Genomic DNA, 27,299 nt, shown 5'->3' on the forward strand with positions numbered 1-27,299 from the left:
TGCAGGATAACTAAGTGTAATAACTTCATAGTTTAATATCGCTCAGTTTCCAAATAAATCCTCTCAGTTCTCAACATGATTTGGCTCATCTAAGAGGAAGTGGCAAAGACTGAAAAAGCAAGGCCGAGGACAAGACAGATAAAGGATAACTAATGAATATTAATGAGGTTTCACCTCCCGCCAACCCGACCCGGGGAGAACACGTCCGGGGCCCCGCCCCTCATGAATATGTATACAGCGCTGCCCACCGCCCACTGCCCCGCCCTCTACTCTTCTCCCTCGCAACGGACTCTCCCTACAAACGGGAAACAAGATGGCGGCGGCAGGTCCGAGTACTCGGGCTTCTTCCGCGGCGGCGGCGGCAGCTCTGAGTCGGCGGGGTCGGCGGGGCCGCTGTGACGAGATGGCGGCAGCCAAAACGGGGACCCCGGGCCCGGCCGCTGGCCCCGCGCTGCTGGTGTTGCCGCCACCGTTGCTGCAGCCGCCGTCACCGCCGCGGCCGGAGGAGTCGGACTGCGCCGGGTGCCTAGAGACCCCAGGGGAGGCGGCGGCCCTGCCGTGCGGCCACTCGCTGTGCCGAGGCTGCGCCCAACGCGCTGCCGACGCGGCGGGCCCGTGTTGCCCGCGCTGCCGCGCCCGCGGAGCTGGCTGGGCCCGCCGTCGGGCCCGCGACGACTGGCAGGCCAACGCGGAGGTGCTGGGCGAGCGCGCCCGCCGCGGCCCACCGGAGCGCTGCCGCCCGCGTCGGGACGGGGGCGCGGCCGCCGCGGGGCCCAGGCCGGAGCAGGAGTCGCGCGCCGCGCCCGCGGAGCCAGGTGGAGCTTTCCCTCCTCCCGTTGGGGTCCGGAGCGAGGCCGCCGCGCCCCGGCCTGGCCTGCTTAGAGGGTGGAGGGTCCCAGGCCCTGCTCGAGCGGGTGTAAAGAGTTCTCGTGGGGTTGGAACCGGGCTCTGCCCAGAGTCAGTTTGTGTTTCTGAATTTTGAACTTCGGAATGAAGTACAGGCACGATGGGTTTGGAGTCAGAAGTTTGGAGGGAGTCATAGCATTTCTTGGAACAAGTTAGGGCCAGATTGGAATTGGTGAGTGGAGGAGGGTACCAAACTTCGCAGGGGCTGTGGAGGTTCCGAGAAGTGCTTCGTTTAATGTTGGGTGAAGAGCGTGGGCTTGTGAGGATGTGACTCCTGGGCCTGAGTGGGTCTGTGAGAGATGTGGAGTATACGAAGTTTAGGGGGCAGATTGATTTTGAGGATGTGAAGAGAGCTTTTCAGACTTGAGGGTAGAGTGGGTTGAGAGTATGAGCTCATATGTGCAATTTTCACAGAATCTTGAAAAACATATGCTTAGCAAGAGCTTGGCATGTAGAGAAGTAATAAGTAATTGCTATTTATATTTATAATAATACTAATAATAAGCTCCAGTAGTGCTCTGCAAAAAAAGAGACGCATGGGGTTTAAAAGTTTTGAAAGTCGAGATTGGTTGGCGGCGGCTGCTTCTGTCTCCATGGCAGTGTAAGTTTCCTACTATTTTCCTGCCAGTTACAGGTCTGTTGAAGGACTGTTGTTGCCTTCGACGGCTTTGCCTCCCCTCCCCACCCCCCAGCAGCCTGCCAGTCTGGTGCTGAGCTTGACATAGAAAGTGCCCTGTAGAAAACACAAAACAAAATTATGTTATAACTTAGGACTCAGACATATCCAGTCAACACAACAGCTAGAGTTCTTTGATAAAAGCTTACCTAGGAAGAGATTTTTCAAGAAACATAATTAGGAAAAGCCAGATATTTGCATCTTTTGGGTCGGGAATTCTGCCATGTGTTATTTTCAGTAGGGAAAAAGAGGCATTGCTTGCATATGAAAGTGCAGTCCCTAAAAACTACAGGTTCCAGAATGCAGTCTGTTTTGATTCAAGCAGTCCGACACCTGCCACTGTCCTAGGATACCTTTCATTTTCTATGTCTTACTTTCTATGTACCTTCCTATTCCTTTTAAGCTTAATAACATCCTTATGAGGTACTTTTATTGCCATTTTACACCTGGAACTGAGGCCAAGAGAGGTTGAGTAACTTGCCCAAGGATGAAAACCCAGTTCCATCTGATTGCTGCTCAGATAAGATGAAGGACTTCCCAAACATCGTCCAATTTGTGAATGCGTGTGATGATCTCGAATGCTGTTTAATTTGCCTCAAATTCTGAGATTATGGTAAAAAAAATAAGAGAATATTTCTCTGGTCTTCCTACTCGTATTATAGATTTATATGGTCAAGTAAAAAAGAAATTTGTTTCCAAAACCTGGGCTTCCTTATGAAATAACAGGTCTGAGATTTGAACCATAACTGAACATATGACTTGATAATTGGTGCGAACTTTTTCCTTGAAGAAATTTGTGTATCAGTGATTAAGAAAAATGATAGAAAATGAGATCCCAAATTAGGCTCTTTTGAGCCACTGAGTGTCCACCAATTACTTTGTATGTTTGTATGAGGACCATCATGAAAAATATTTTTCCTTAAATGTTCTTATTGTTGGATAATTGAGTGTATATAATTATATACTTGTTAAGTCAAAACATTATAGAAGAATATTGCTGAACAGAGTTTGGGAATAATAATCTAGCTTTAGCAGGTTGTCTAGATCTCTTGAGTTTACTTGCAATATATTAAAATTTAAGACTTTAATAGACAATTCACATAATTCAAACAAAAATAAAAGAAAGTATACAATGAAAAGGTTCCTCTTATCCCTTTCTTCATTTTCCGATTCATGTTTATTCTTCCAGTTTCTTTATGCTTATACATGGAAATTCAAATATGTTTATTTTTTCATCTTTTTACACAAAAGGTTATGTATTATAACTACTGTTCTGTAACTTGCTTTTTTTTTCATATAACAATACATGATGGATATCTTTTCATATCAGTACATAGAAGGTTTTTTTCTTTCTACTTATAGTTACAAAGACTTTCATTGAGTGGATGTAACATAATTTACTTAATCATCCACTGGGGGATATTTAGACTGTTTCCAGTGTTTTGCCATTATAAATTGTTGTTTATAAAATTGTTATACAATGTTTGTGTACAGTTTTATGAAGAGTTCACCTGTAGCTTTCATCAGATTCTCAAAGGGTTGCAGAGAAAAAGATTAAGAATTGTTGTTTTAACCCAGGTCCCTCATTCTACAGAAGAGAGAACTGAAGCCCAGAACAGACTGACCAGGTCATTGTAGGTTAGTAGAAAAGGCAATGGCACCCCACTCCAGTACTCTTGCCTGGAAAATCCCGTGGATGGAGGAGCCTGGTAGGCTGCAGTCCATGGGGTCGTGAAGAGTCCAATACAACTGAGCGACTTCACTTTCACTTTTCACTTTCATGCATTGGAGAAGGAAATGGCAACCCACTCCAGTATTCTTGCCTGGAGAATCCCAGGGATGGGGGAGCCTGGTGGGCTGCCGTCTGTGGGGTCGCACAGAGTCGCACACAACTGAAGCGACTTAGCAGCAGCAGCAGCAGCAGCAGCAGATAACAAGGGCTGAAAGGCTAAACTTTACATAAGGGCTAAAACATAACCTAACTCACAGTTAAATATTCATGATGGCTTTTATTTTATTTATTTATTTTTAGTTGCCTTGGATCTTTGTTGTTGTGAGTGGGCTTTCTCGTACTGCATCAAGCAGGGACCACTCTTGGTTTGGTTCGGGGGATTCTCATTGTGGTGGCTTCTCTTGTTGCAGAGCACAGGGTCTAGACACTCAGACTTCAGTAATTGTGGCGCTCAGGCTCAGTAGTTGTAACACAGGAATTTAGTTGCCCTGTGGCATGTGGAATATTCCTGGGCCAGGGGTAGAACCTGTGTCCCCTGCATTGTCAGGCGGATTCTTATCCACTGTACTACTAGGGATGTCTCATGATAGCTTTTAATTAAAAAAGTAAAAAACACCAGCTTCATAAATATTTACATTACACTTTTTTGAGTGGGAAACAACAGAATTAGCAATCTTGTTATACTTCAGTATATTCTGAAGTATATTGCTTAGCAGTATTCTTTTGGCATAATTAGGTCTGTTGATAAAAGGAAGGGCAATCCTGCTTTGTAAAACTGGAAATGAAATTTTGTAGTAAAGTCACTGGCATTTAAGTGAAATTCTTAGGTGTTTGTTTTTTTTTTTTTTTTTTTAAATTTCTTGAAGCCCTGTGGCTCTTTTGGAATTGAATCAAATTGAATTTTTTTCTGAAAAAAAGTGCAAGAGTTTGTGTGTGTTGAAAATTTTGGTTGTGCTGGTGATATATTTGTTTGTCAGCTTTTTGGCAGTCTTTACAGTTCAGAACCTTAAGAACTTCTGTATAAAATATTTTACTTTATTCTTATATACATTGTCAATTTGCTTTTGGATACCATATCAGTTGATTTGTGCAGCCCTGTGTGTTGAGGGCTAAGTCAATGATCATTTCAAGATGAACCTAGACTTGAACTTTGTGTTCTTTGAGGATCTGCAGCTCATTGTTTGTCTTGACATATAAAGTATTTGGACCATCTTGAGCAGTAGTCAGCAAATATGTAATGAGTGTCTGCTCTGTGCCAGACAGTGTTCTTAGAGCCTTGGGTGACATCAGTGAAGGAAATATTCAGAAATCCTTTCCTCTTAGAACTTATATTCTAAATATAGAAACAGTCCTGCTCCATTGATTTTGTTTTTAATGTTTGTTTATGTATTTGGGCATTGGATCTTAGTTGTGGCATGTGGGCTCTGGATCACTTGGACTCAGTAGTGCTGGTACTCGGGCTAAGCTGCTCTGTGGCATGTGGGATCTTAGTTGCCCAACCAGGGATCAAACCTGTGTCCCCTGCATTGCAAGGTAGATTCTTAACCTCTAGACCACCAGCAGGGGTCCCTGAGCCATTGATATTTTTTAAAAAAGAAAATTTACCACATGGTACATAGGTAGATTTGCAACTATAAGAACATTTACACCTTGTTGATAATAATTTTAAGAATTTATTTAGTCTTTTGATTTGAGATCAAGGATGATCATTCTAAATTATGCTGCCTTTGTACTTGAAACCAAGATCTTTTAGGACAGCTGTTTTTCTTTTTGCCATGGGTAGTAATTGAAGAGAAAATGCAGACAAAAGCTGATGAATCTTTCAGATTGAGAGTTTAATTTTTTTTTCTCTTTGTAGTGTTAAAATGCATTTCATAAATTGAATAAATAAAAATTGAATAGTGCCCCATTTATTCCTTCCCTTTATCCCATCCAACCTCCCTGTTCACTTAGGGTTAACATTTATACATTTAAAAAATTTCTTCTTTCTGTGAAAAGCAAGTAGTTCTGGTTTATTACTCAGTTGGCAGACAGTGTTTGCTATGTGTGCAACCTAAATTGCATTTAGGACTAGTGAATAATGAAATCATGTGACTGTAGTGTAAAAGGACAGGAATTTCCCTTGTCTGAAGGGATTTGTCTTAAAATATATAAAATGACTCAACTTTTTATCCATACTAACACATATTCCAGAATTTGAGTGTCCTTATGTGTCTTACTAATATGGAAATATATTCTTTGTGTTTTTTAAAACTCAGGATGAGATTGCCTTGTAAACTAAGCCTTAATCACCATTGACAGAATAGCTCCATGCTATAGGCTTCAAGATTGAGGAGCAGGAATTTAGGTGGTATTTGTTTTTCATTCGTATTTCCACTTTCTAACTTCTATTTAATCTTAGAAGACCTGACTGCTTTGAATTCATTTGTATTTGAGTTTGCTTTAGTGTAGGATGTAGGAAAAAATTGCCAAATTTCATTTCTCTAATTTAGTGAGCATTTAGGGCACACACTTGTGTAAGATAATACAGTAAAAAAGATGAATAAGACATGGTTCATGTCCTTTAAGACTAGAGTCTGGTTGGGGCAGCACACCCAATACCAAGTGGTATTATTATTTGATAATAATAAATGCATAATGCCAGGGAGAGTAGAGCAGTGGGGTAACTGACAATCTTTTGAGGAAACTTGAGGAAGGCATTTGTGCTGTGTATTGGAAAAAGTGTAGGAATTCACCAGGTGAAGGAGGAGAGGATGTCCATTCCTGGCAGAAGAACCTGCATGTGCAAAGGCATGAAGGCACTTGGCATATTCAGAGATGACAAGAAGTTAAATATAGATGGAATGTGGGGCTGCAGTGGGGAAGGAGGAGAGAAGAAACTACAGAAGTTGGTTCATGAAGGTCATGGTATGTCATGCTGAAGGAATTTGGGACTTTATCCTATAGACAGTGTGGAGCCCTTGAAAATATTTAAGTAATGGCATGACATTGTCATAACATGCTTTAGAAAGACAGTGTTGGTTGGAGTGTGGAGGAAATGTGAATAGAAATTGGAGGAAGGGAGTTAGGGGACTATTTTAGTAGTTCAGACAGATGAATAAGGGCTAGACTAAAGAAGTGACTCTGGAGATGTTTCCTTCAGTTATTCACTAATTTTGTAATGATTTCAGGTGAGGGTCTTCTGTGTACTAGGCACTGAGGCTGCAAATAGATATAAAACATAATTCTGCCTCTTAAGGTCAGTGTAGTTAAGATTGATATATAAGCATGCAACTGGAATGTGGGGTAATAAATGCAGTAACTGTAATGCAAGATATAACTGTAGAAGGCAGTATAGTATATGTTAATAGGGCAAGTTAATGGAGCAGGATCTGGAGACACTGTTCCGATTCCAGGTCTGCCATTTATAGCTGTTTGTCTTTGGGCACTTGCTTAACTTCTCTGTACCTTGGTTTCCGCATTTTGAAAATGGAGATAGTAATGGTAACAAAATCGTAAGGTTGTTGTTAAGACTAACTGAGTTATTTCAGTGAGTTATTAACATATAAAGAGCTCAACAAATGTTAGCTCTTTTCACAAAAAAGAACCTAGCTTGGATGGGTCAGCAGTGGCTTCAGTGAAAGGCAGACACTTGACCATGAGTATTCAGTAGGTGGATGAAGGCAGGATAAAAGTGAGGGAAATCAGTACATTTAAAAGCATTGAAGTCCCCCGACTGTGACCACGTGGACTGTAGCCTACCAGGCTCCTCCTTCCATGGGATTTTCCAGGTAAGAGTACTGGAATGGCTTGCCTTTTCCGTCTCCAGGGGATCTCCTCAACCCAGGGATCGAACCCAGTCTCCCACACTGCAGGCAGAGCTTTACCATCTGAGCCACTGCTGCTGCTGCTGAGTCGCGTCAGTCGTGTCCGACTCTGTGCGACCCCACAGATGGCAGCCCACCAGGCTCCCCCGTCCCTGGGATTCTCCAGGCAAGAACACTGGAGTGGGTTGCCATTTCGTTCTCCAATGCCTGAAAGTGAAAAGTGAAAGAAGTTGCTCAGTTGTGTCCGACTTTTAGGGACCCCATGGACTGCAGCCTACCAGGCTCCTCCGCCCATGGGATTTTCCAGGCAAGAGTACTGGAGTGGGTTGCCATTGCCTTCTCTCTGAGCCACTAGGGAAGCCCTAATAAAAAAAGCATAGTATGAAACAAAAGGAGAGTTGTAGGGATTGCAAATATGGATAGTTTTTGAGCATAGAGTATGTGTGGGAGAGTGGAGGGAGGCAGAATTGCAGAAATAAGCAGTTACTGGATAATAGTGGAGTCTGAATGCCATGCTAGGAAGAGTTTGAAAGAGGAGCACATCTTTGCATTTTAGAGAGATCACTCCTATAGGGAATAATGTAGCAAATGGATTGGAGATCCCGAATTTCTTTTAGCAAGATGAGTCACTGAGATTAGCTAAAGACTGTTGCTACAGGTATCCAGAAAAGCTGGGTGATAAGCAACAGTTCTTTTAAATTAAATGCATTTTGAGTTTGCAGAAAAGACAGAAAGATATCTACGTTCAAAAAAAAAAAAAAAAAGGAACTAAAACCCAGAACTTCATTAAGCCCTTGAGCTCATGCTGTGTTGCCCTGGACAAAGATGAAGCAATGGAGTGAAGGGTTATTTCTGGCTTTTTTTTTTTTTTTTTTACTTTACAATATTCTATTGGTTTTGCCATTCCTAGTAATTGAGTTTTAACTGTGTGGAAAAAGGAACCAAAACCAAGACTTTTTCATCAAGCTGGAATTCTTGATGTGCTGCATCCTAGGTGAAAGGTGAGATAAAGAAAAATCTTCCCACTGACACAAATATTGTTAATTAGAAATCTTGTCTTGGTTTGCCTGGACTCTATTCAAAGAGAAAATGGAAAAAAGCTTCTCTGAGGAATTGAAGTACAAGACCTATGCCTTGTTCATATTTGGGACCTGAGTTTATATTATACGGTTCAGGTATCTCCATGCTGAGAAATTAATATAAAAGCTAGCTTCAAGCTAGTGATAGCCCTGGATCATCTGGAGAAAGGAAAGACTTGAAGGGGTACTCCCATATCCTGGGCCACAAGGAATTCTCACAGAAGAAATAAACCCAGCAGAAGATAAATTTATAATTAAAAGTGACACACAAGAAACCCATTTTCTATCACAAATGAGAATAAGTAGATAAAACAAGCAGGATTATAGCTCTAAGAACTGGAATAGTAGAATAGCAGTTTGAAAGGTAATTTAAATTAGCCTATTTTAAGTGACAAAAGACATTAAAAATTGACAGCCCAATAAATGAATAAGACATGAAACATATCTTTGAAAAGAATTAAACATAATAAAAAAATACAATCAGGTTAAAAAAATAAATCAACCCTGAATATTCATTGAAAGGATTGATGCTGAAGCTCCAATACTTTGGCCACCTGATGCAAAGAGCTGACTCATTCAGAAAGACCCTGATGCTTGGAGAGATTGAAGACAAAAGGAGAAGAGTATGGCAGAGGGATAAGATGTATAGATAGCATCACCAACTCAATGGACATGAATCTGAGCAAACTCTGGGAGATAGTGAAGGACAGGAAAACCTGGTGTGCTGGAGTCCACGGGTTGCAAAGAATCAGACATGACTTAGTGACTGAACAACAACAAATAAACAATTGTTTACACAGATGAAGAGAAAATAGTAAGCTGGGTGTTGCTGCTGCTGCTGCTGCTAAGTCACTTCAGTTGTGTCCGACTCTGTGCGACCTCATAGACGGCAGCCCACCAGGCTCCCCCATCCCTGGGATTCTCCAGGCAAGAACACTGGAGTGGGTTGCCATTTCCTTCTCCAGTGCATGAAAGTGAAAAGTGAAAGTGAAGTCGTTCAGTTGTGTGCGACTCTTCGCTACCCCATGGGATTTTCGAGGCAAGAGTACTGGAGTGGGGTGCCATTGCCTTCTCCAAGCTGGGAGTTGGGTATGAGGAAATCCTGAGAATGCAGAATAGTAAGATGAAGGAAAATATGAAAGAGGTAGGGAAATGGAAAACTGAACAAGAAGACCTAACATCTAATAGCAATTTCAGAAGGAGAAAAATAAAATGAGGGAGACATGAAATTAGATGAAATTTTTTTGGAATTAGTAAAAGAGAATTTTTAAGTTTAAGGTTCATGAGAACCTCAGTTCAGTTCAGTCGCTTAGTCGTGTTCGACTCTTTGCGACCTCATGAACCACAGCATGCCAGGCCTCCCTGTCCAACACCAACTCCTGGAGTTCACCCAAACCCATGTCCATTGAGTCGGTGATACCATCCAGCCATCTCATTCATGAGAGCTTCGCAAGGATTAAACAAGCAAACCCCACAACTAAATACATTGCAATGAAACTGCAGAACACCAGAGACTCTTTAAAAAGCAACCAAAAAGGAAAGACAGAGGACCAAGAATCAGACTGAGAGCAGATGTCGCTTTATAAGAGAAACCAGAAGACTGACTAATATCTTCCAAGTACTGAGAGAGATCTGAATTTCATACTCAGCTGAGTTATCATTCAAGAGTGAAATCAAAATAAAAGTATTTTCAGATGAACAAAAATACGGAGACTTTACCGTACTGTTTCTGAAACAACTATTATGTGAAAGTACGTGCTTCTGAAGAAAGAAATGTAACTTAGAGGAGAGAACAGGATATAAGACATCATGATGAACAAAGAAATTGGTTAGGTAAGCATAGACTGTATAAAACAAAAATAATTATGGTTGATTTGTGGGAGCTAAAACTAAAGTGGAACTAAAATACCAGATGATAAAGTATAAGCTGGGAGGGAACGTGGTCAGCATTAAAGAGTTATATATAGTTCAGGAGAAGGATAGAGATATTGATTAACTTTAGGCTTTCAGTCAAATGCATATTAAAAATTTAAGCATAACCACTAAAAGAAATACAATGTATAACTTGATCTACTATACATATATAGAACCGTACACTTCCCAAATTAGAGACTACATTCTCTTTAATCAAATTAAAATATTTATGTAACTAGGCACAAAAAATTTCATCAAATACCATAGCTTCATACATAATCCATGTTTTCTGACCCCAATACAATAAAATTAGAAACTAATGACAAATATTGATATGACTGATTCCCCTGACCTCCTAACTTGTTTAAAAATTAAAAGCAAAAATAAACTGAAAATGTATGGATTGGACCTCCCTGATGGTACAGTGGATAAGAATCTGCCTGAGAATGCAGGGTAACATGGGTTCTGTCCCTGGTCTGGGATAAAATTTAAGTGCCTATATCATATTTCATTAAATCTTAAGATGTCATCATCATGAGATAGACTGTTGCTTTCCAAATACAGTGCTTTTCTATCACTTAGACTTTGAAACTTTATACTTGCTGAAAGAACTCTTAGGTTTACTTAGAAATAGATTTAGCATATCACTCATACACATATTTATAAAAGGAAGTGAAGTAATGAATTAGAATATTCCTGTGACTTCACATTCACAGTCTGATTTTTCTAAATCACTCTCAGGTGGAGTCATAGAGGTTTGTGTTTTCCTATATAGTATTGCTTATTGAAAGCATTGGTGAAGAACATTTCTTAAGCGATCCCCAGCATTTTCTTCAAACTGCTGACACCCATCCAGTCTTGATTCTGATGTTTTCTTGAACTGGCCAGAAGGTATCAAGAGAAGGTTTTCAGGTGAGACTCATAGTTCTTTCTCACATGGTCTGTAAAGGTTTGTTGACTAACATTGAGAAATTACAAGTCTAGTCATGCAACCAGAGATAACTACCAAGTAACTACTACTTTTGTAAGCTTACTCTTGATGTTAGTACATATATAAGCAGTGACAGTGGCACCATCACTGTTTGCTGACAGTGATTGTAAGGCTAATCGTAAGAAATATCCCAATTTCAGCAATATTAATATGAAAAAATTGATGTCCTAGAATCTGAAAGGTTTTTGAATAGAAGAAAAGCTGATAATTAGTTAAGTGGCCAACTGAAGAAGCTAGAAAAGTAACAGATTAAACCCAAAGAAAGTAGAAGATAGGAAAGAATAAAGATAAGAATAGAAATTAATAGAGTAGAAAACAGTGAAGAGGATTCAGTTCAGTCCCTCAGTCGTGTCTGACTCTTTGCAACCCTATGGACTGCAGCATCCCAGGCCTTCCTGTCCATCACCAATTCCCGGAGTTGACTCAAACTCATGTCCATTGAGTCGCTGATGCCATCCAACCATCTCATCCTCTGTCATCCCCTTCTCCTCCTGCCTTGAATCTTTCCCAGCATCAGAGTCTTTTCAAATGAGTCCGCTCTTCGCATCAGGTGGCGGAAGTATTGGAGTTTCAGCTTCAACATCAGACCTTCCAATGAATATTCACAACTGATTTCCTTTAGGATGGACTGGTTGGATCTCCTTGCAATCCAAGGCTCTCTCAAGAGTCTTCTCTAACACCACAGTTCAAAAGCAAATTCTTCGGTGCTCAGCTTTCTTTATAGTCCAGCTCTCACATCCATACATGACGACTGGAAAATTCATAGCTTTGACTAGACAGACCTTTGTTGGCAAAGTAAAGTCTCTGCTTTTTAATATGCTGTCTAGGTTGGTCATAACTTTTCTTCTTAAGTAGCAAGCATCTTTTAATTTCATGGCTGCAGTCACCATCTACAGTGATTTTGGAGCCCCCCAAATAAAGTCTGTCACTGTTTCCATTGTTTTCCCATCTATCTGCCATGAAGTGATGGGACCGGATGCCATGATCTTAGTTTTTTGAATGTTGAGTTTTAAGCCAACTTTTCACTCTCCTCTTTCACTTTCATCAAGAGGCTCTTTAGTTCTTCTTCGCTTTCTGCCATAAGGGTGGTGTCATCTGCATATCTGAGGTTATTGATATTTCTCCCAGCCATCTTGATTCCAGCTTGTGCTTCATCCAATCCAGCATTTCTCATGATGTACTCTGCATATAGGTTAAATAAGCAGGGTGACAGTATACAGCCTTGACAACTCCTTTCCTGATTTGGAACCAGTCTGTTGTTCCATGTCCAGTTCTAACTGTTGCTTCTTGACCTACATACAGATCTCTCAGGAGGCAGGTTGGGTGGTCTGGTATTCCCATCTCTTGAAGAATTTTGCAAAGTTTGTTGTAATCCACATAGTCAAAGGCTTTGGCATAGTCAATAAAGCAGAAGTAGATTTTTTTTTTGGAATCTCTTGCTTTTTTGAAGAGGATTCAGTTTAGTTACTCAGGTCTGTCCGACTCTTTGCGACCCCATGAATCGCAGCATGCCAGGCCTCCCTGCCCATCACCGACTCCCGGAGTTCACTCAAACTCACGTCCATTGAGTCGGTGATGTCATCCAGCCATCTCATCCTCTGTCGTCCCCTTCTCCTCCTGCCCCCAATCCTTCCCAGCATCAGAGTCTTTTCCAATGAGTCAAGTCTTCACATGAGGTGACCAAAGTACTGGAGTTTCAGCTTTAGCATCATTCCTTCCAAAGAAACCCCGGGGCTGATCTCCTTTAGGATGGACTGGCTGGATCTCCTTGCAGTCCAAGGGACTCTCAAGAGTCTTCTCCAACACCGCAGTTCAAAAGCATCAATTCTCCAGTGCTCAGCTTTCTTCACAGTCCAACTCTCACATCCATACATGACCACTGGAAAAACCATAGCCTTGACTAGACGGACCTTTGTTTGCAAAGTAATGTGTCTGCTTTTGAATATGCTATCTAGGTTGGTCATAACTTTCCTTCCAAGGAGTAAGCATCTTTTAATTTCATGGCTGCAGTCACCATCTGCAGTGATTTTGGAGCCCCCCAAAATACAGTTGGACACTGTTTCCACTGTTTCCCCATATATCTCCCATGAAGTGATGGGACCAGATGCCATGATCTTCGTTTTCTGAGTGTTGAGCTTTAAGCCAACTTTTTCACTCTCCTCTTTCACTTTTATCAAGAGGCTTTTGAGTTCCTCTTCACTTTCTGCCATAAGGGTGGTGTCATCTACATATCTGAGGTTATTGATATTTCTTCCGGCAGTCTTGATTCCAGCTTGTGCTTCTTCCAGCCCAGCGTTTCTCATGATGTACTCTGCATAGAAGTTAAATAAGCAGGGTGACAATATACAGCCTTGACGTACTCCTTTTCTTATTTGGAACCAGTCTGTTGTTCCACGTCCAGTTCTAACTGTTGCTTCCTGACCTGCATATAGATTTCTCAAGAGGCGGGTCAGATGGTCTGGTATGCCCATCTCTTGAAGAATTTTCCACAGTTTATTGTGATCCACACAAAGGCTTTGGCATAGTCAATAAAGCAGAAATAGATGTTTTTCTGGAACTCTCTTGCTTTTTCAATGATCCAGCAGATGTTGGCAATTTGATCTCTGGTTCCTCTGCCTTTTCTAAAACCAACTTGAACACCTGGAAGTTCACGGTTCATGTACTGCTGAAGAGGATTAATAAACCCCAAATCTAATTCACTGAAAATATTAATATAGGTTCTGAATTATAGACAAATCTCAGGCAAGATTGATCAAGGAAAAAAGCAAGAAAGCATAAATAATATTAGAAATGAAGCAGGAAATATGACTGTGAATATCAGGATTTTTTAAAACCCATGTTTTGCAACAGAAGCCACCACAATGAAAAACCCACACACTGCAGCAACAGAGTAGCTCCTGCTCATCGCAACTAGAGAAACCCCAAGTGCACCAACGAAAACCCAGTGCAGCCAAAAATAAAAAAAGGAAAACCTGCAGATTAAAAGATGTCACCAATTTAAGTGTGTGGACTAATTTGGATTCTTATTTGAAAAACTATAAAAATATTTGTTGGATTTCGAATACTGACTGGATGTTGGTATTAAAAGTTACCCGATTTTTAATGTGACAGTTTTCTGGTTACATATTTTAAAGAGTCATTATTTTTAAGAGATGCTAAGTTTAGAAGTTAGATGATATGGTGTCTGGGATTTCTTCAAAATAATTCATTCAAGGGGAGAGAGGACAAGCAAGATTAGGGAAATAGATGAAATAAGATTGACAGTGGATTGGCTGTTGAAGCTGGGTGATGAATATGTTGGGGCTCATTGTACTGGTCTCTCTAATATTTGAGATTTTTATAGTAAAAATCAGGAAAAGATTCTATTAAAGGAAAACAAGGCACAGATGGTTTTACAGGTTATTCAGATATAGACAGATGGATAATCCTTGTACAGACCATTCCAAAGAATAAAAAATGTTTCTAGACTCATTTCGGGGGCTTTTACAGTGTGATATCAAAATCACACAAAGACAATATAGAAAGGAATAATAGAGGCCAGTCCAAGTGAAATCTGCACTAGTCTAGTAGTCTAATTTTTTTGTATCAATCACAATCACAATCAAGTAGTAGTATTCTGGGAATGAGAGTTCAGCTTAGTATTAAGACTCTAATGTAGTTTACCATGTTGATAAATTAAGAGTAAAACCATATGATCATCTCAGTAGATGCTTAGTAGAGCATTTGATAGTATTTATTGTTCATTTATTAATTGTAAAAGCTAGAACACTTGGAATAGGTGGGATTTTTTTTTAATTTTAATTTTTTTAGTGGAATTTGTCAATACAAATGATTAGTGGCCAGGAACACTAAAAACTAGGGTTAAATAGTTAACAGGCCCAAAAAAGTAATCGAAGAGTCCAGTAATATGCCCTCATATATTTGAATTTGATATATGACAGGTGGCATTACAAATCAGTGGGGCAAAGGTATTTCCAGTTGGGGATGGTTAGCTTATAGAGAATAAGAAAAAATCTTTACTTCACACCATACACAAAAAGTTAATAGCAAATGGATAGCAAAAGGTCAAGCTATAAAACTTAGAAAATACTAAGAGTATCTATAATGGGATAAGAAAAATTCTTTATACAGATAAGAAATGCAGAATATAGGAAAAGATTAATAATTTGGTCATATTAAAATAAAAACTTTGTATGATAAAAGATAAAGTAGGGAGATGAACCACAGCATGGAAGAAGATATTTCCAATGTAATAACTAACCAAAGATTATGTCCAAAATATATGAAGAACTAAAAATCATTATGACAGACACCTCATTAGAAAAATGGTGAGGGAGTTTGAATAGACATTTCACAAAAAAGGGAAACTGAAAGACCAATAAAACATCTGGAATGATGTTCGCTATCATTAGTAATTAGGGATGAGATCTAGAATACCAGGGGAAGATAGACCTTATACATGTATAGGGATATTTCTCCCAAACTAGTGACTCTGTACTCATTACTCTCCAGTGTTTGAAAGTTAAGTTTCCAGTGAATCAAGAGATTCTTCTTTAGTTTCTGTATTCAGATATTTAAAGACCAGGATTGTTTCCATCTAAATTTTTAGGTTAAATTTCTCAAATTCATCTCTCTGGTCTTCTATCTTCCTTTCCCAAATTTCTGGTCATACTACATTACTTGTCTTCCCTGGTGGCTCAGAGGTTAAAGTGTCTGCCTGCAATGTGGGAGACCTGGGTTTGATCCCTGGGTTGGGAAGATCCCCTGGAGAAGAAAATGGCAACCCACTCCAGTATTCTTGCCTGGAGAATCCCATGGACAGAGGAGCCTGGTGGGGTACAGTCCATGGGGTCGCAAAGAGTCCGACACGACTGAGCGACTTCACTTTCACTACTTAGAGTTCTTGTAATATAGAATGGTTTTTGAAACCTTTTTGACCTTTTGTCTGCCTTGAGTATTCTTCCCTCTTATCCTTCTGTCAGGTTATACTCAGGTGAAACACGTACTCTGAATTCTTTCTCATAGAGGAGTTGATTACCTTCCTTTGTGCCTTGCAAGTATGTGTATTGGTCATGTCACTGGATTTCAGTTCCTTGTTTGTGTGTCTGTCTCTGGGATTACACTGAACTCTTTGCGGTCAGGGACTATGTCTTTGTGTATTCGGCACTTAACATGGTACCTAGACTGTGTTAGATACTCAGTAAATGTTTAATACATTAAAAAGTCCTTAAAAAATCCTTTAAAAATATTTTTGATTATATGTCATGATTCCTTTACCCTTCTGCTCATCTTTAAATATGCCACTCAGAATTGACCCTCATGCTTTAAATAATGCGTGACCAGTGCAAAAGAAAAAATGTAGTGGGGTTTACTGTTTCTCCATCTGGATGCTAAATTCTTTTTTTAAAAAAAGCATATAACAACTGGTTCTATTTTTTATTTTAAAAATAATTTTACTTATTATATTTTTGGCTGTTTTTGGTCTTCGTTGCTGCATGAGCTTTTCTCTAGTTGGGGCAGGTGGAGGCTGCTCTCTAGTTGTGGTGCCCGGGCTTCTCATTGCCGTGGCTTCTCTCGTGGAACACGGGCTCTAGGCTTGAGGGCTTCAGTAGTTGTGGCACATGGGCTCAGTAGTCGCGGTGCCTGAGCTCTAGAGCACAGGTTCAGTAGTTGTGGCGTGCGGGCTTAGTTGCTCTGCAACATGTGGGATCTTCACAGACCAAGGATCAAACCCGTGTCTCCTGCGTTGGCAGACAGAATCTTTACCGCTGAGCCACCAGGAAAGCTCCAGGATGCTAAATTCTTATTAATACTGCCAAAAGTTGCATTGGCCTTGCTTATCCTGAAATTGTAGGCAATAGAACTTCTTTTTTTTTTTTTTTTTTTCCACGAACTGCTATTAAGCCAGCCTTCCTCATCAGAGGTGTGTACAATTAAATTTTTCAGCCTGAAGACAACTTTTATCCAGTTTTGGTTTTTATTTTTCTAAATAGCAGTGGAACTATTTTCCCTTTACTGATGTTTTGCCATTTCTCTTGTGTTTCGTCTAGTGTTTGTTTCTGTAAAACTATTATGGTAAAACCTCAGAAGACTGGACTCTGTTAATTTGAAGTTGAATTTGACTTTACTGAAGTTTACCCGGGCTTCCCAGGTCGCACTAGTGGTAAAGAATCCACCTGCCAAAGCAGGAGACATACGAGACGCAGGCTCAAAAGTTTACCTTTGCCTTCATTATAAAGAAAAACTTTACAAATTGATCTTCTTTCAGACAAATTCTTTAAAAGAACTTCATACAAAGTGGTCCTGGTATTAAAGCACTTTATCACTGGTTCATTCAACAACAAAAATTTTAAGTCGCTGTTTTATATGTACTATACCTAGAGATCATCCCCATGGGTTCAAGAAAATCTCCTAGTTTGAGGAATCAGTAATTATAACACAGTAATTATAACACAGATAATAAATCCCACCAATACCGAGTTAAGTGCAGAATGTTGTGAGGGCCTGCAGAAGAGAGATCAATAAACAGGGCTTTGACCTAATTATAGTGAAAAAGAGGAAAAACACTGTGGGAAGAGAAAGTGGCATATGTACAGTCAGAGAGAGACTGGGTCTGGCATATCTGGGAACAGTGATTGTGTGAAGACTGGGAAGGGGAAAGTATTGAGGTGTTGTGGAAATGTGGCTGGAGTGACAGTCTTGGTCTTGTTTATAAATCTTGGAGGCAGAGGGAAGCCAATGAAAGTTATTAAGTAGGAGGATGATAGGGTCAGATCTCTGTAAAGAACTAGGAAAGCAGTATTGGAGATAGATAGAAAAAGTCTTAGAGACAGGTCAGTTAGGCTACCATTTAACATAACAAGAAAGTACTGGAAGATTAGATGATAAGGTAGGTATTACTGTTAGGTAGGTATTACTCCCATTTTATGGATGAAGAAACAGGCTTCACAAGGATAAATACTGGTAGATACAAATCCAGTGGGTAGTAGATTTGAATGCAGGTTGATATGGTTCCACATTCTACACTCTAAGAGCAGAAATTAAGCCCAAAGGCATTTTTATCAGGGTGGTTGTCGATATAGTGATGGAGACAGCCACATGGTCTTGACCTGCCTTGGTCTGCAGGACCTTCGTCTCTGCAGCATTCCTATACCTACATTTGCTTCTGTGATCTCTTTTATTGTGTGCCTCATGCTTTGACTGTGCTGATCCGGTGTGGGCTGCCTTGCTCTGCGTTATTGTTTGGGCCATTGCTGGATTCAACAAGGAATTTTACACTTTGACTCTATTCTTCACACTTTGACTCTACTGTTACTTAATACCTGCTTTTGCAAATTCTACTCTCTTTGTCTTTCTGTAATCCAGATTCGTTAATCTGTGTGGGTTGTGACCACAGAATACCATGGACTAGGTGGCTTATAAACAACAAAAATTTATTTCTTAGTCCTAGAGTATGGCAAGTCAAAAATCAAGACTGGTAGACTCAGTGTCTCATGAGGGCCTGCCTCCTGTCTTCTTGCTGTGTCCTCACTTGGTAGAAGGGGCAGAGGAGCTCACTAGGGTCTCTTTTACAAGCACCCTAACCTTTCATGAGAGCTTTTGGCCTTCACGACCTATTCACTTTTCCAAGACCTTATCAACGAACACCATCATGTTGGGGATTTGGTTTCAATGTTTGAATTTTGTGGGGGACACAACATTGTATCTGTAGCACCAGGGTTAGGAAATTACATTCAGCAGGCCAGATCCAGCCTCCTGCTTATTTTGTAAGTTTTTATTGTAATACAGCCATACTTGTTTATATTGCCTATGACTGCTTTCATGCTGCAATGGTAGAATTGAGCAGCTGTTTTGGTCTGCTTTCCTACAATTCTGAGAAATTGCTATCCCTGAAAAGATTAAGTGGAATTTTTCCTTTTAAGGAAGTATCTAACATTTAATAATTATCAGTTATATATCCAACATTGTACAAAGCATTACTTTAAATCATGTCATTTAATCATTTATAACAATTTACTTGAGGACTGGGAAAACTGAGGGCTAGACAAGTTGTATTGTGCTGAGTGCACATTGATAAGTGTGGAGTCTGGTTGGTCTCCACAGCCTGGGATCTTTCTACTTATGGAAATTACCAGGCAGACATGTGTGGATGGTAAAGTGCTGTAACTGTGTATTGTAACTGCCCAAATTTGGCATTGTTACCCCATAAACTTAAGGAACATTGTGTTCCCGAAGCATGCTGGATAACTGAGGTTTTATTGTTTATTAATAGTTTTACTATATTCATAATAGTAAATATGGTAGTATGGTCCTTGTTGTTGACAGGATGAGTTTAGATTTCTTAACCTAATTTGGCCTCAACCTACCCTTTCTGGCCTATACCACTCTCCTACATAAACTTTCTGCTCGAGTAGAACATATTTATTTACTATCCAGCTTTCATGCTTAAAAAAAATAAAAATGTGTTAATTAACACGTAACTTGAAACTTGCCATCTTTACCTTTTAAGTGTGCAGTTCAGTAGTGTTATCACACTCTTGGTCATGCCTGCTCTTGGCCTTGAATTGCTCTTCCTCCGTCTTCTAACTTACCTAAGTTTTACCAGTTAGACTCAGCTGCATTCCGCCTTCCCAAAGCCTTGCCTCTCCTTCCCAGGGTTTGTTTTCTTGCTCCTACTGATGTCTATTGCAGCGTTTTCTTGTAAGATGCGTTTGGCAGTTGTTCCATTTTGTGACTCTGCACCTGTCATTGTCTCTATAATTATTTAAATCTCTTACAACTTTTTATGACTTTGTCTTAGCTAATAAGCTCTATTAATAAGTGCTTTGGGGAAAGAGTCTTGTGCCTTTTTTTGGTGTTTTTTCTCTTCCTATGGCACCTCCCTCTTCCTCACTGCTCACTTCCGTTTTTAACTTCCCTGATCTCTGATTATGGTTTCCATTATTCTTACACACTTACATGTGATAACTTGATATGTTATCACTAACATTTTCTTCTCTTTGTGACTTCTATAATTATATTACTGTTTCTTTTCCATTTGTTATTGCTGTTTCCATATTTAATGTTCTTGTTTGAAACTATAAGGCAAAACTTAGTCTAGTGACTTGCATAATTAGCCTAGTCAGTCCCTCAGTATTCGATATTTAGGTTATAATCAGTCTTTGTTTTGCAATTGTGAACAATGTTACAATGAAAATCTTCTTATGTAAAGTTTTTCTACACTTTAGATTATTTTCTTAGATTCCTAGAAATTATTTGGTTCAGTTCAGTTGCTCAGTCATGTCCGACTCTTTGCAACCCCATGAACCACAGCATGCCAGGCCTCCCTGTCCATCACCAACTCCCGGAGTCTACCCAAACCCAAGTCCATTGAGTCTGTGATGCCATCCAGCCATCTCATCCTCTGTCGTCCCCTTCTCCTCCTGCCCTCAATCTTTTCCCAGCATCAAGGTCTTTGCCAATGAGGCAGCTCTTCGCATCAGGTGGCCAAAGTACTGGAGTTTCAGCTTCAGCATCAGTCCTTCCAATGAACACCCAGGACTGGTCTCCTTTAGGATGGACTGGTTGGATCTCCTTGCAGTCCAAGGGACTCTCAAGAGTCTTCTCCAACACCACAGTTCAAAAGCATCAATTCTTCTGCACTCAGCTTTCCTTATAGTCCAACTCTCAAATCCATACATGACTACTGGAAAAACCATAGCCTTTGCTGCTGCTGCTGCTAAGTCGCTTCAGTCATGTCCGACTTTGTGCGACCCCATAGACAGCAGCCCATCAGGCTCCACTGTCCCTGGGATTCTCCAGGCAAGAACACTGGAGCAGGTTGCCATTTCCTTCTCCAATGCATGAAAGTGAAAAGTCAAAGTGAAGTTGCTTAGTCGTTCCCGACTCTTAGCAACCCCATGGACTGGAGCCTACTAGGCTGCTCCGTCCATGGGATTTTCCAGGCAAGAGTACTGGAGTGGGGTGCCATTGCCTTGACTAGATGGACCTTTGTTGACAAAATGAAATTATTAGGTCAAAAATTATAAACATCTTTTAACTTCTTGGTATGTGAGTAGTGACCTTTGATTTTATTAATTCTTTGCCAAGGATAGTTTTCAAACATGGCTTTAAGTTATTAGAGTAGTGATCTGTAGTGTTAATTATGGTACTTAGGTAAGCAGCCTTAAAATCTGGCATGAACATTTTATTAGCTTTTAATTCTTTCTGTCTGTACTTCCTCTTCTTTCCAGGTAAACACTCTTCATATTGCCTACTGTAAATTGTTACTGTCTTGGGCAAGTAGGTAAATAAGCAGTTGCATTAGTTTAAGACAGTTGCCACTTGGCTGTCATCTGTACTTATGGAGAGCTATATGGGGTAAACTGAAAATACAGATAAAATGGAAAGCACTTTAGTTTTGTTTTAGAACATGTTTGTGGTTCACTCCCCTTGTTTCCACCTTCCTACTTCTAAATGGAATGCTTCTCCTTATTGAGGGTAATTCAGAAGTTTGGTGGGTAGTATAAGCAGGTAACCTTGAGATTAATATGGATAATGGCCTCTTGTTTCCTGTGCACCTCTGCACTTGCATAGACTTTGTTGTAGAAGATGGATTTTGATGCATTGCCTTTTTTTGCTCTTGTGCACCTCTGCCTCATGCAGCACTTAGCTGTTCAGTTTTATAACTCTTGGACATTCTGTAGTAGTTTCACTCACATATGTTTTTTTGTTCCCTTGTAAGATTTTAAGTTTCTCTAGTACTTGCCCACATGTATTCCTACCTTTTTTGGATTCCTTTCTTGACTTTCTCGAAAGAATATTCTCTCCTTTTGTCTTCTCCCTCATTGTTTATTCCCTCTTTAGTAATGGTTTGTGGTTTCATGATGAAAACCTTGTCTTCTCCACTGCTTATGAAGAATGTGGATTTTGCTTCTGGCTATGATGGAGCAGACTGTCACAGACCAAAACTCCTGCTGAGAATAACTAGAAAAGCCTGACTTAAAAAAAAAAAAAAAAGATCTATATGAAGGCATTGGTAAGTTGCCAGGGCAGCCAGGACTTCAGACTTTTGTGGATTCTTGGCAAAGGGAGAGTATTGCTATTAAGAAGCAAAAAATCCAGCAGAGCTTTCTTCATGGGGCTAGGGATACAAAAATTATAGTTCAGGGCTGCCAAGTTAACCAGAACTTGAGAGGCCAAGATCCCAGAGAGAAGGGGGTGCATCTCCCCACCTCCACAGCCTCTCCACCTGCTTTTTTTCTGTTGGGGCAAAGTCTTGGTGCAGGGTAAAAGGCTAAAAAGCTCCACAGAAGGCTAATGAAAAGCAAAGCGGTCTCAGCATTTCTTCACTGTTGAGGAGAAAAGAGTTCAGGACCCTCCAAGGAAGGCAGGCTTGGTAAATACCCTAGACTGGGAGGGCTACCAACTAGGATAGATGTTTTCAAGCTTTACAAAGCCTGCAGCCAACCTTGAATCAGCTCGTGTCCTGATTGGATTGTGAAGTGATCTACTCTGAGTCTGACTGCCAGTCACAGAACATGGTGAATCTTTTATAGGAGTATAATATCATCCACAGCCTTTATAGTTTTTCATTGCACAGTAGATGGGATTCTAAAAAAATTACCATGTAAACCAAGAGACCAGACCAGGAATAAAACCAGACAGTACAGAAAAGGATCCATTGTATGCCAGGCACTGATAACTAATTCAGTTAATTATCTGAATATCTTAGTCTGAAATTGAAGGACATTAGGTTGTCTCCACTCTGTAGTATTGTGATTGATCTGCAGGGAATATTCTTGTTCTGTATCTTTGTACATATGTATTATCATTAAGATAATGAATACCCATGCTAACTCTGGTCTTTATCAAATTTTTTTATATTTGTGAATCTAATACATAAAAGTATTTTGTTTCAAAAGTTTTTAATAGGACTTCCCTGGTGGTTAAGAATCCACCTGCCAATGCAGGGGTCTTGGGTTTGATTCCTTGTCTAGGAAGATTCCATGTGCCCTGGGGCAGCTAAACCTATGCGCTGCAACTACTGAAGCCCACACACTCTAGAGCCCACGTGCTGCAGCTACTGAGCTGGTGCACTGCAACTACTGAAGCTCGAGTCCCTCAGAGCCAGTGCTCTGCAAAAGGAGAAGCTACCAGAATGAGAAGTCCACACATAGCAACTGGAGAGTAGCCCCACATGCAGCAACCAAGACCCAGTGCAGCCAAAAATGCATAATAAAATAAATAAGTAATAATTAAAAGTTTTTAATATCTTAAGATGAATGAAATTGAGCATGTTTTAATATGTCATCTGAATTTATTTTTTTCTGTAAAAAAAACATCTACCGCCTGTACATGTCCTTTTGCCCATTGTTATATAGGATTGTTCAGCTTTTTTTTCCCCATTTTCTTTTTTTTTTAATATTAAAGAGGTAATGAAAAATAATGAATAAAATCACTGATTCTGGAGCTAGATTGCCTGAGTTTAAATCATAGCTCTTTCACTTACAGCAGTGAGGCTTTGGGCAAATTATATGCTCTGTGCCTCAGTTTCTCTGTCTGTAGAATGGGGATAATAGCCCTCTCCCCATTGGGTCATTATGAAGATTAGATGAGTTAAAAATACATAGAGTGCTTAGAAATGGACCTGGCATAGTGAAAATACTACATAATTGCCAGTCATCAGAATGATGCTGGTGGTGGAGATAGAGATGGAAATTAGCAAAGAGATTTTTTTATTTGCCCAAGGACAAATAACTAGTTAAGTGGGAGTGTCCAGATTAGGATCTAGATTTTGGGACTCTTTAGAGTTCTTTTTATTCTTTTTCATTTTGCTGCATTGATAAGAAATTGAACCTACAGGGATGAAAACTCAAGCATAGGTATCTTTGGATTTGAGAGTTATTGGGGTAGTGTCTTCTGAGTATAGTTCAGAGAGGTTCTTCTTCTGATTTTGTATTGAGTGTGGATGCTTTGACAATGACACTTTATTCCTGAGGGTTTGGTACAATTAGCAAGATACCAGTCTTCTAATTTGTTTTGTTTGTTTGCCTTTATTAATAACCAGTCACACCACCCTAGAGAAGATCCTTTTCAGGAAGGACCATCAAGGAAGTACAGCTGCTCCTACAGTTCACAGTAGACTGAATGCAGTCAGTACTCAGCTTTGGTCATTGACCATGGGTGCTTGTCATTCTTAGGGTATTATAGCCTTACGAGTTTCTCTTCCTTTTATGCATGGTGCAGTTGACCCTTGAACTATGCGAGGATTAGAGGCACCAACCCCTTTGCACAGTTGAAAATCTGTATGTAGCTTTATGATGGATAAGTAGATTCAGCCAGCCTTGGATTCAACCTCACATCATATGATTCTGTAGTAGGTATTTATTGGAAAAAAAAAAAAAAATCTGCGTATAAGTGGACCTGTGCAGTTCAAGCGTGTGTTGTTCCAGGGTCAACTGTAGTTGTCAGAGGACAGGCATTAAGAAAGTATTTCCACCACTGGATTCATTTATAAATACTAAGATACTCAACATTCAGTGACACCTGAAATAGTTTCTAGTATTTCTTTTCTGTGAGATGAAGGAAGGGTGAATGGTTGTTTCTGTGCTACTGAAACACTTGGAAAATCCCAGTAGGTTCTGGTGGAGGGATTGGTGGGCTTTGGGACTAATTCCTCTGGATTAAGGATGGTGATGTTGCCTTTTCTGGTTCTTTTGACATCTTGTTGCTGTGCTTCCCCTGCCCTCAAATTTATTTCTTAGAGCAGTTTTAGTTTTACAGCAAAAGTGAGAGGAACGTACAGAGATATTCCATATGATCCCTGCCTGCACACATACGTAGCTACCCCCATTATCACTATCGCTCACCAGAATGGTAGCTTTGTTACCAAGGATGGACTTACAGTAACACCTCATAAATCACTCAAATTCCTTAGTTTAACTTACTCAAGGAAGTGGATCAAAAAAGATACTGCTGTGATTTATGTCAAAGAGCGTTCTGTCTGTATTTTCCTCTGAGTTTTATAGTGTCCAGCCTTATATTTAGGTCTTTAGTACATTTTGAGTTTATTTTTTATATGGTGTTAGTGTTCTAATTTCATATTTTTTTTTAAACACAGAGCTTTCCAGTTTTCCCAGCACTACTTACTGAAGGGACTCTTTTCTCCATTGTATAGTCTTACCTTCTTTGTCATAGATTAGTTGGGTGTGTGAGTTTGTATCTGGGCTTTCTGTCCTGTTCTGTTGATCTGTATTTCTGTTTTTGCACCTGTACCAGACCGTTTTGATTACTGTAGCTTTGTAGTATAGTCTGAGGTCAGGGAGTCAGATTCCTCCAGCTTCGTTTTTATTTCTCAGGATTGCTTGGATTATTTGGGGTCTTTTGTGTTTCCATATAAATTTTAGAATTTTTTGTTCTAATTCTGTGAAAAAATGCCATTGGTAATTTGATAGGGATTGCACTGAATCTGTAAATTGCCTTTGGTAGTATATTCATTTTGAGAATATTGAGTCTTCCAATCCAAAAACCTGGTATATCCTTCCATCTGTTAGGGTCATCTCTAATTTCTTTCATGAGTGTCTAAAGTTCATTTTTTTTTTTTTTAGCATTGAATAATATTCCATTGTCTGGATTATCAGCTTTCAAATATAATAGACAGTTATTTTACCAGCGAAAGTGAGTTTATTTGGGAATAGCCAGAAAAATTGAAATTCAAGATATGCAAATTGTGGCAGACTGGAGGCAAATCCAGAGAACAAGAAAGGGGAATTTGCTTTTACAGGGAAAAGAGGGATGTTGGGAAGGGCTGTAATAGCCAGAGTCCATGGAGGAAGCTGGGAGTACAAAATATGGAGGCTTCTCATCAGTTGAGCTGCTGCGTGTCTGATTGGTAGTGTTGATTTGGGTGGAAAGAAGTTTTCTTCTTGCTAGATAGTAAAGTAAGCAACACCTTTCTGTCACAGATAGAGGTGTATAGCCCTTCCTATTTGGAGTAACTGACAGATACAGAGGGGCATGAGCACTCGCCCTACAGGCCTGTTCCTACTCTAATTTTAGCTGAGTTTTCTTTGATTATTAATAATTTCACAGTATGTACCTCAGTTTATTTATCCATTTACCTACTGAAGGATATTTTGGTTGCTTCCAAGTTTTGGTAATTATGACCAAAAGTACTATCAACAGTTATCCACAGGTTTTTGTGTGGATGTAAGTTTTTAACTCATTTAGGTAAATATCAAGGAGTGCAATTGCTGGATTGTATTGCAACCCAGTCCAGTATTCTTGCTTGGAGAATTCCATGGGCTGAGGAGCCAGATGGGCTATAAGTCCATAGGGTCACAAAGAGTTGGACACGACTGAAGTAACCTACCCACACACACAAACACACACACACGGTAAAAGTATGTTTAGTTTTGTAAGAAATTGCCAGATTGCCTTCCAAAGTGGCTCTATCATTTTGCATTCCTACCAGCAATAATGAGAATTCTTGTTGCTGCACATCCTCACCTACATTTGGTATTGTCAGAGATTTGGATTTTAGCGCTTTTAATTAGGGATGTAGTGTGTGTGTGTGCACTTAGACTCTTTGTGACCCTTTGGACTGTGTCCATCATGCTCCTCAGTCCAAGGGATTCTGCAGGCAAGAATACTGGAGTGGGTTGCCATGCCCTCCTCCAGGAGATCTTCCTGACCCAGGGAATTGTCCTGACCCAGGGACTGAACCTGCATCTCCTGTGTCTCCTGCATTGCAGGTGGATTCTTTAGCTGCTGAGGCATAGCATTGTGTAGCAGCATCTTGTTTTAATTTGTAATTCCCTAATGACATATGATGGAGAAGGCAATGGCAACCTATTCCAGTACTCTTGCCTGGAAAATCCCATGGACGGAGGAGCCTGGTAGGCTGCAGTCCATGGGGTCGCTAAGAGTTGGACACGACTGAGCGATTTCACTTTCACTTTTCACTTTCATGCGTTGGAGGAGGAAATGGCAACCCATTCCAGTGTTCTTGCCTGGAGAATCCCAGGGACGGCGGAGCCTGGTGGGCTGCCGTCTATGGGGTTGCACAGAGTCGGACACAACTGAAGCGACTTAGCAGCAGCAGCAGCAATGACATATGATGTTGGGTGTTTTTTTTTTGTTTTTTGTTTTTTGCCAATTTGCTTGTTTGCTACGTCTTCTTTACATTAAATCTTCTTTGATGAGGTGTCTGTTA

At 40.1% G+C, this 27,299-nt stretch overlaps 1 protein-coding gene across 1 annotated transcript in view; it reads left to right on the plus strand.

Annotated features, from left to right (window-relative positions):
• Positions 1 to 291: 291 nt before the first annotated feature.
• The window catches only part of RNF169 (ring finger protein 169), an 89,906-nt gene continuing 62,898 nt past the window's right edge, over positions 292 to 27,299 (plus strand). The window contains exon 1 of the mRNA XM_055549089.1: positions 292 to 815. Coding sequence (XP_055405064.1) covers positions 314 to 815 — 502 coding nt within the window. The 5' untranslated portion in view covers positions 292 to 313. The remainder of the gene's footprint in view (positions 816 to 27,299) is intronic.

Source organism: Bubalus kerabau, chromosome 15 (assembly GCF_029407905.1).
Source record: "Bubalus kerabau isolate K-KA32 ecotype Philippines breed swamp buffalo chromosome 15, PCC_UOA_SB_1v2, whole genome shotgun sequence".
Lineage (NCBI taxonomy): Eukaryota > Metazoa > Chordata > Mammalia > Artiodactyla > Bovidae > Bubalus > Bubalus kerabau.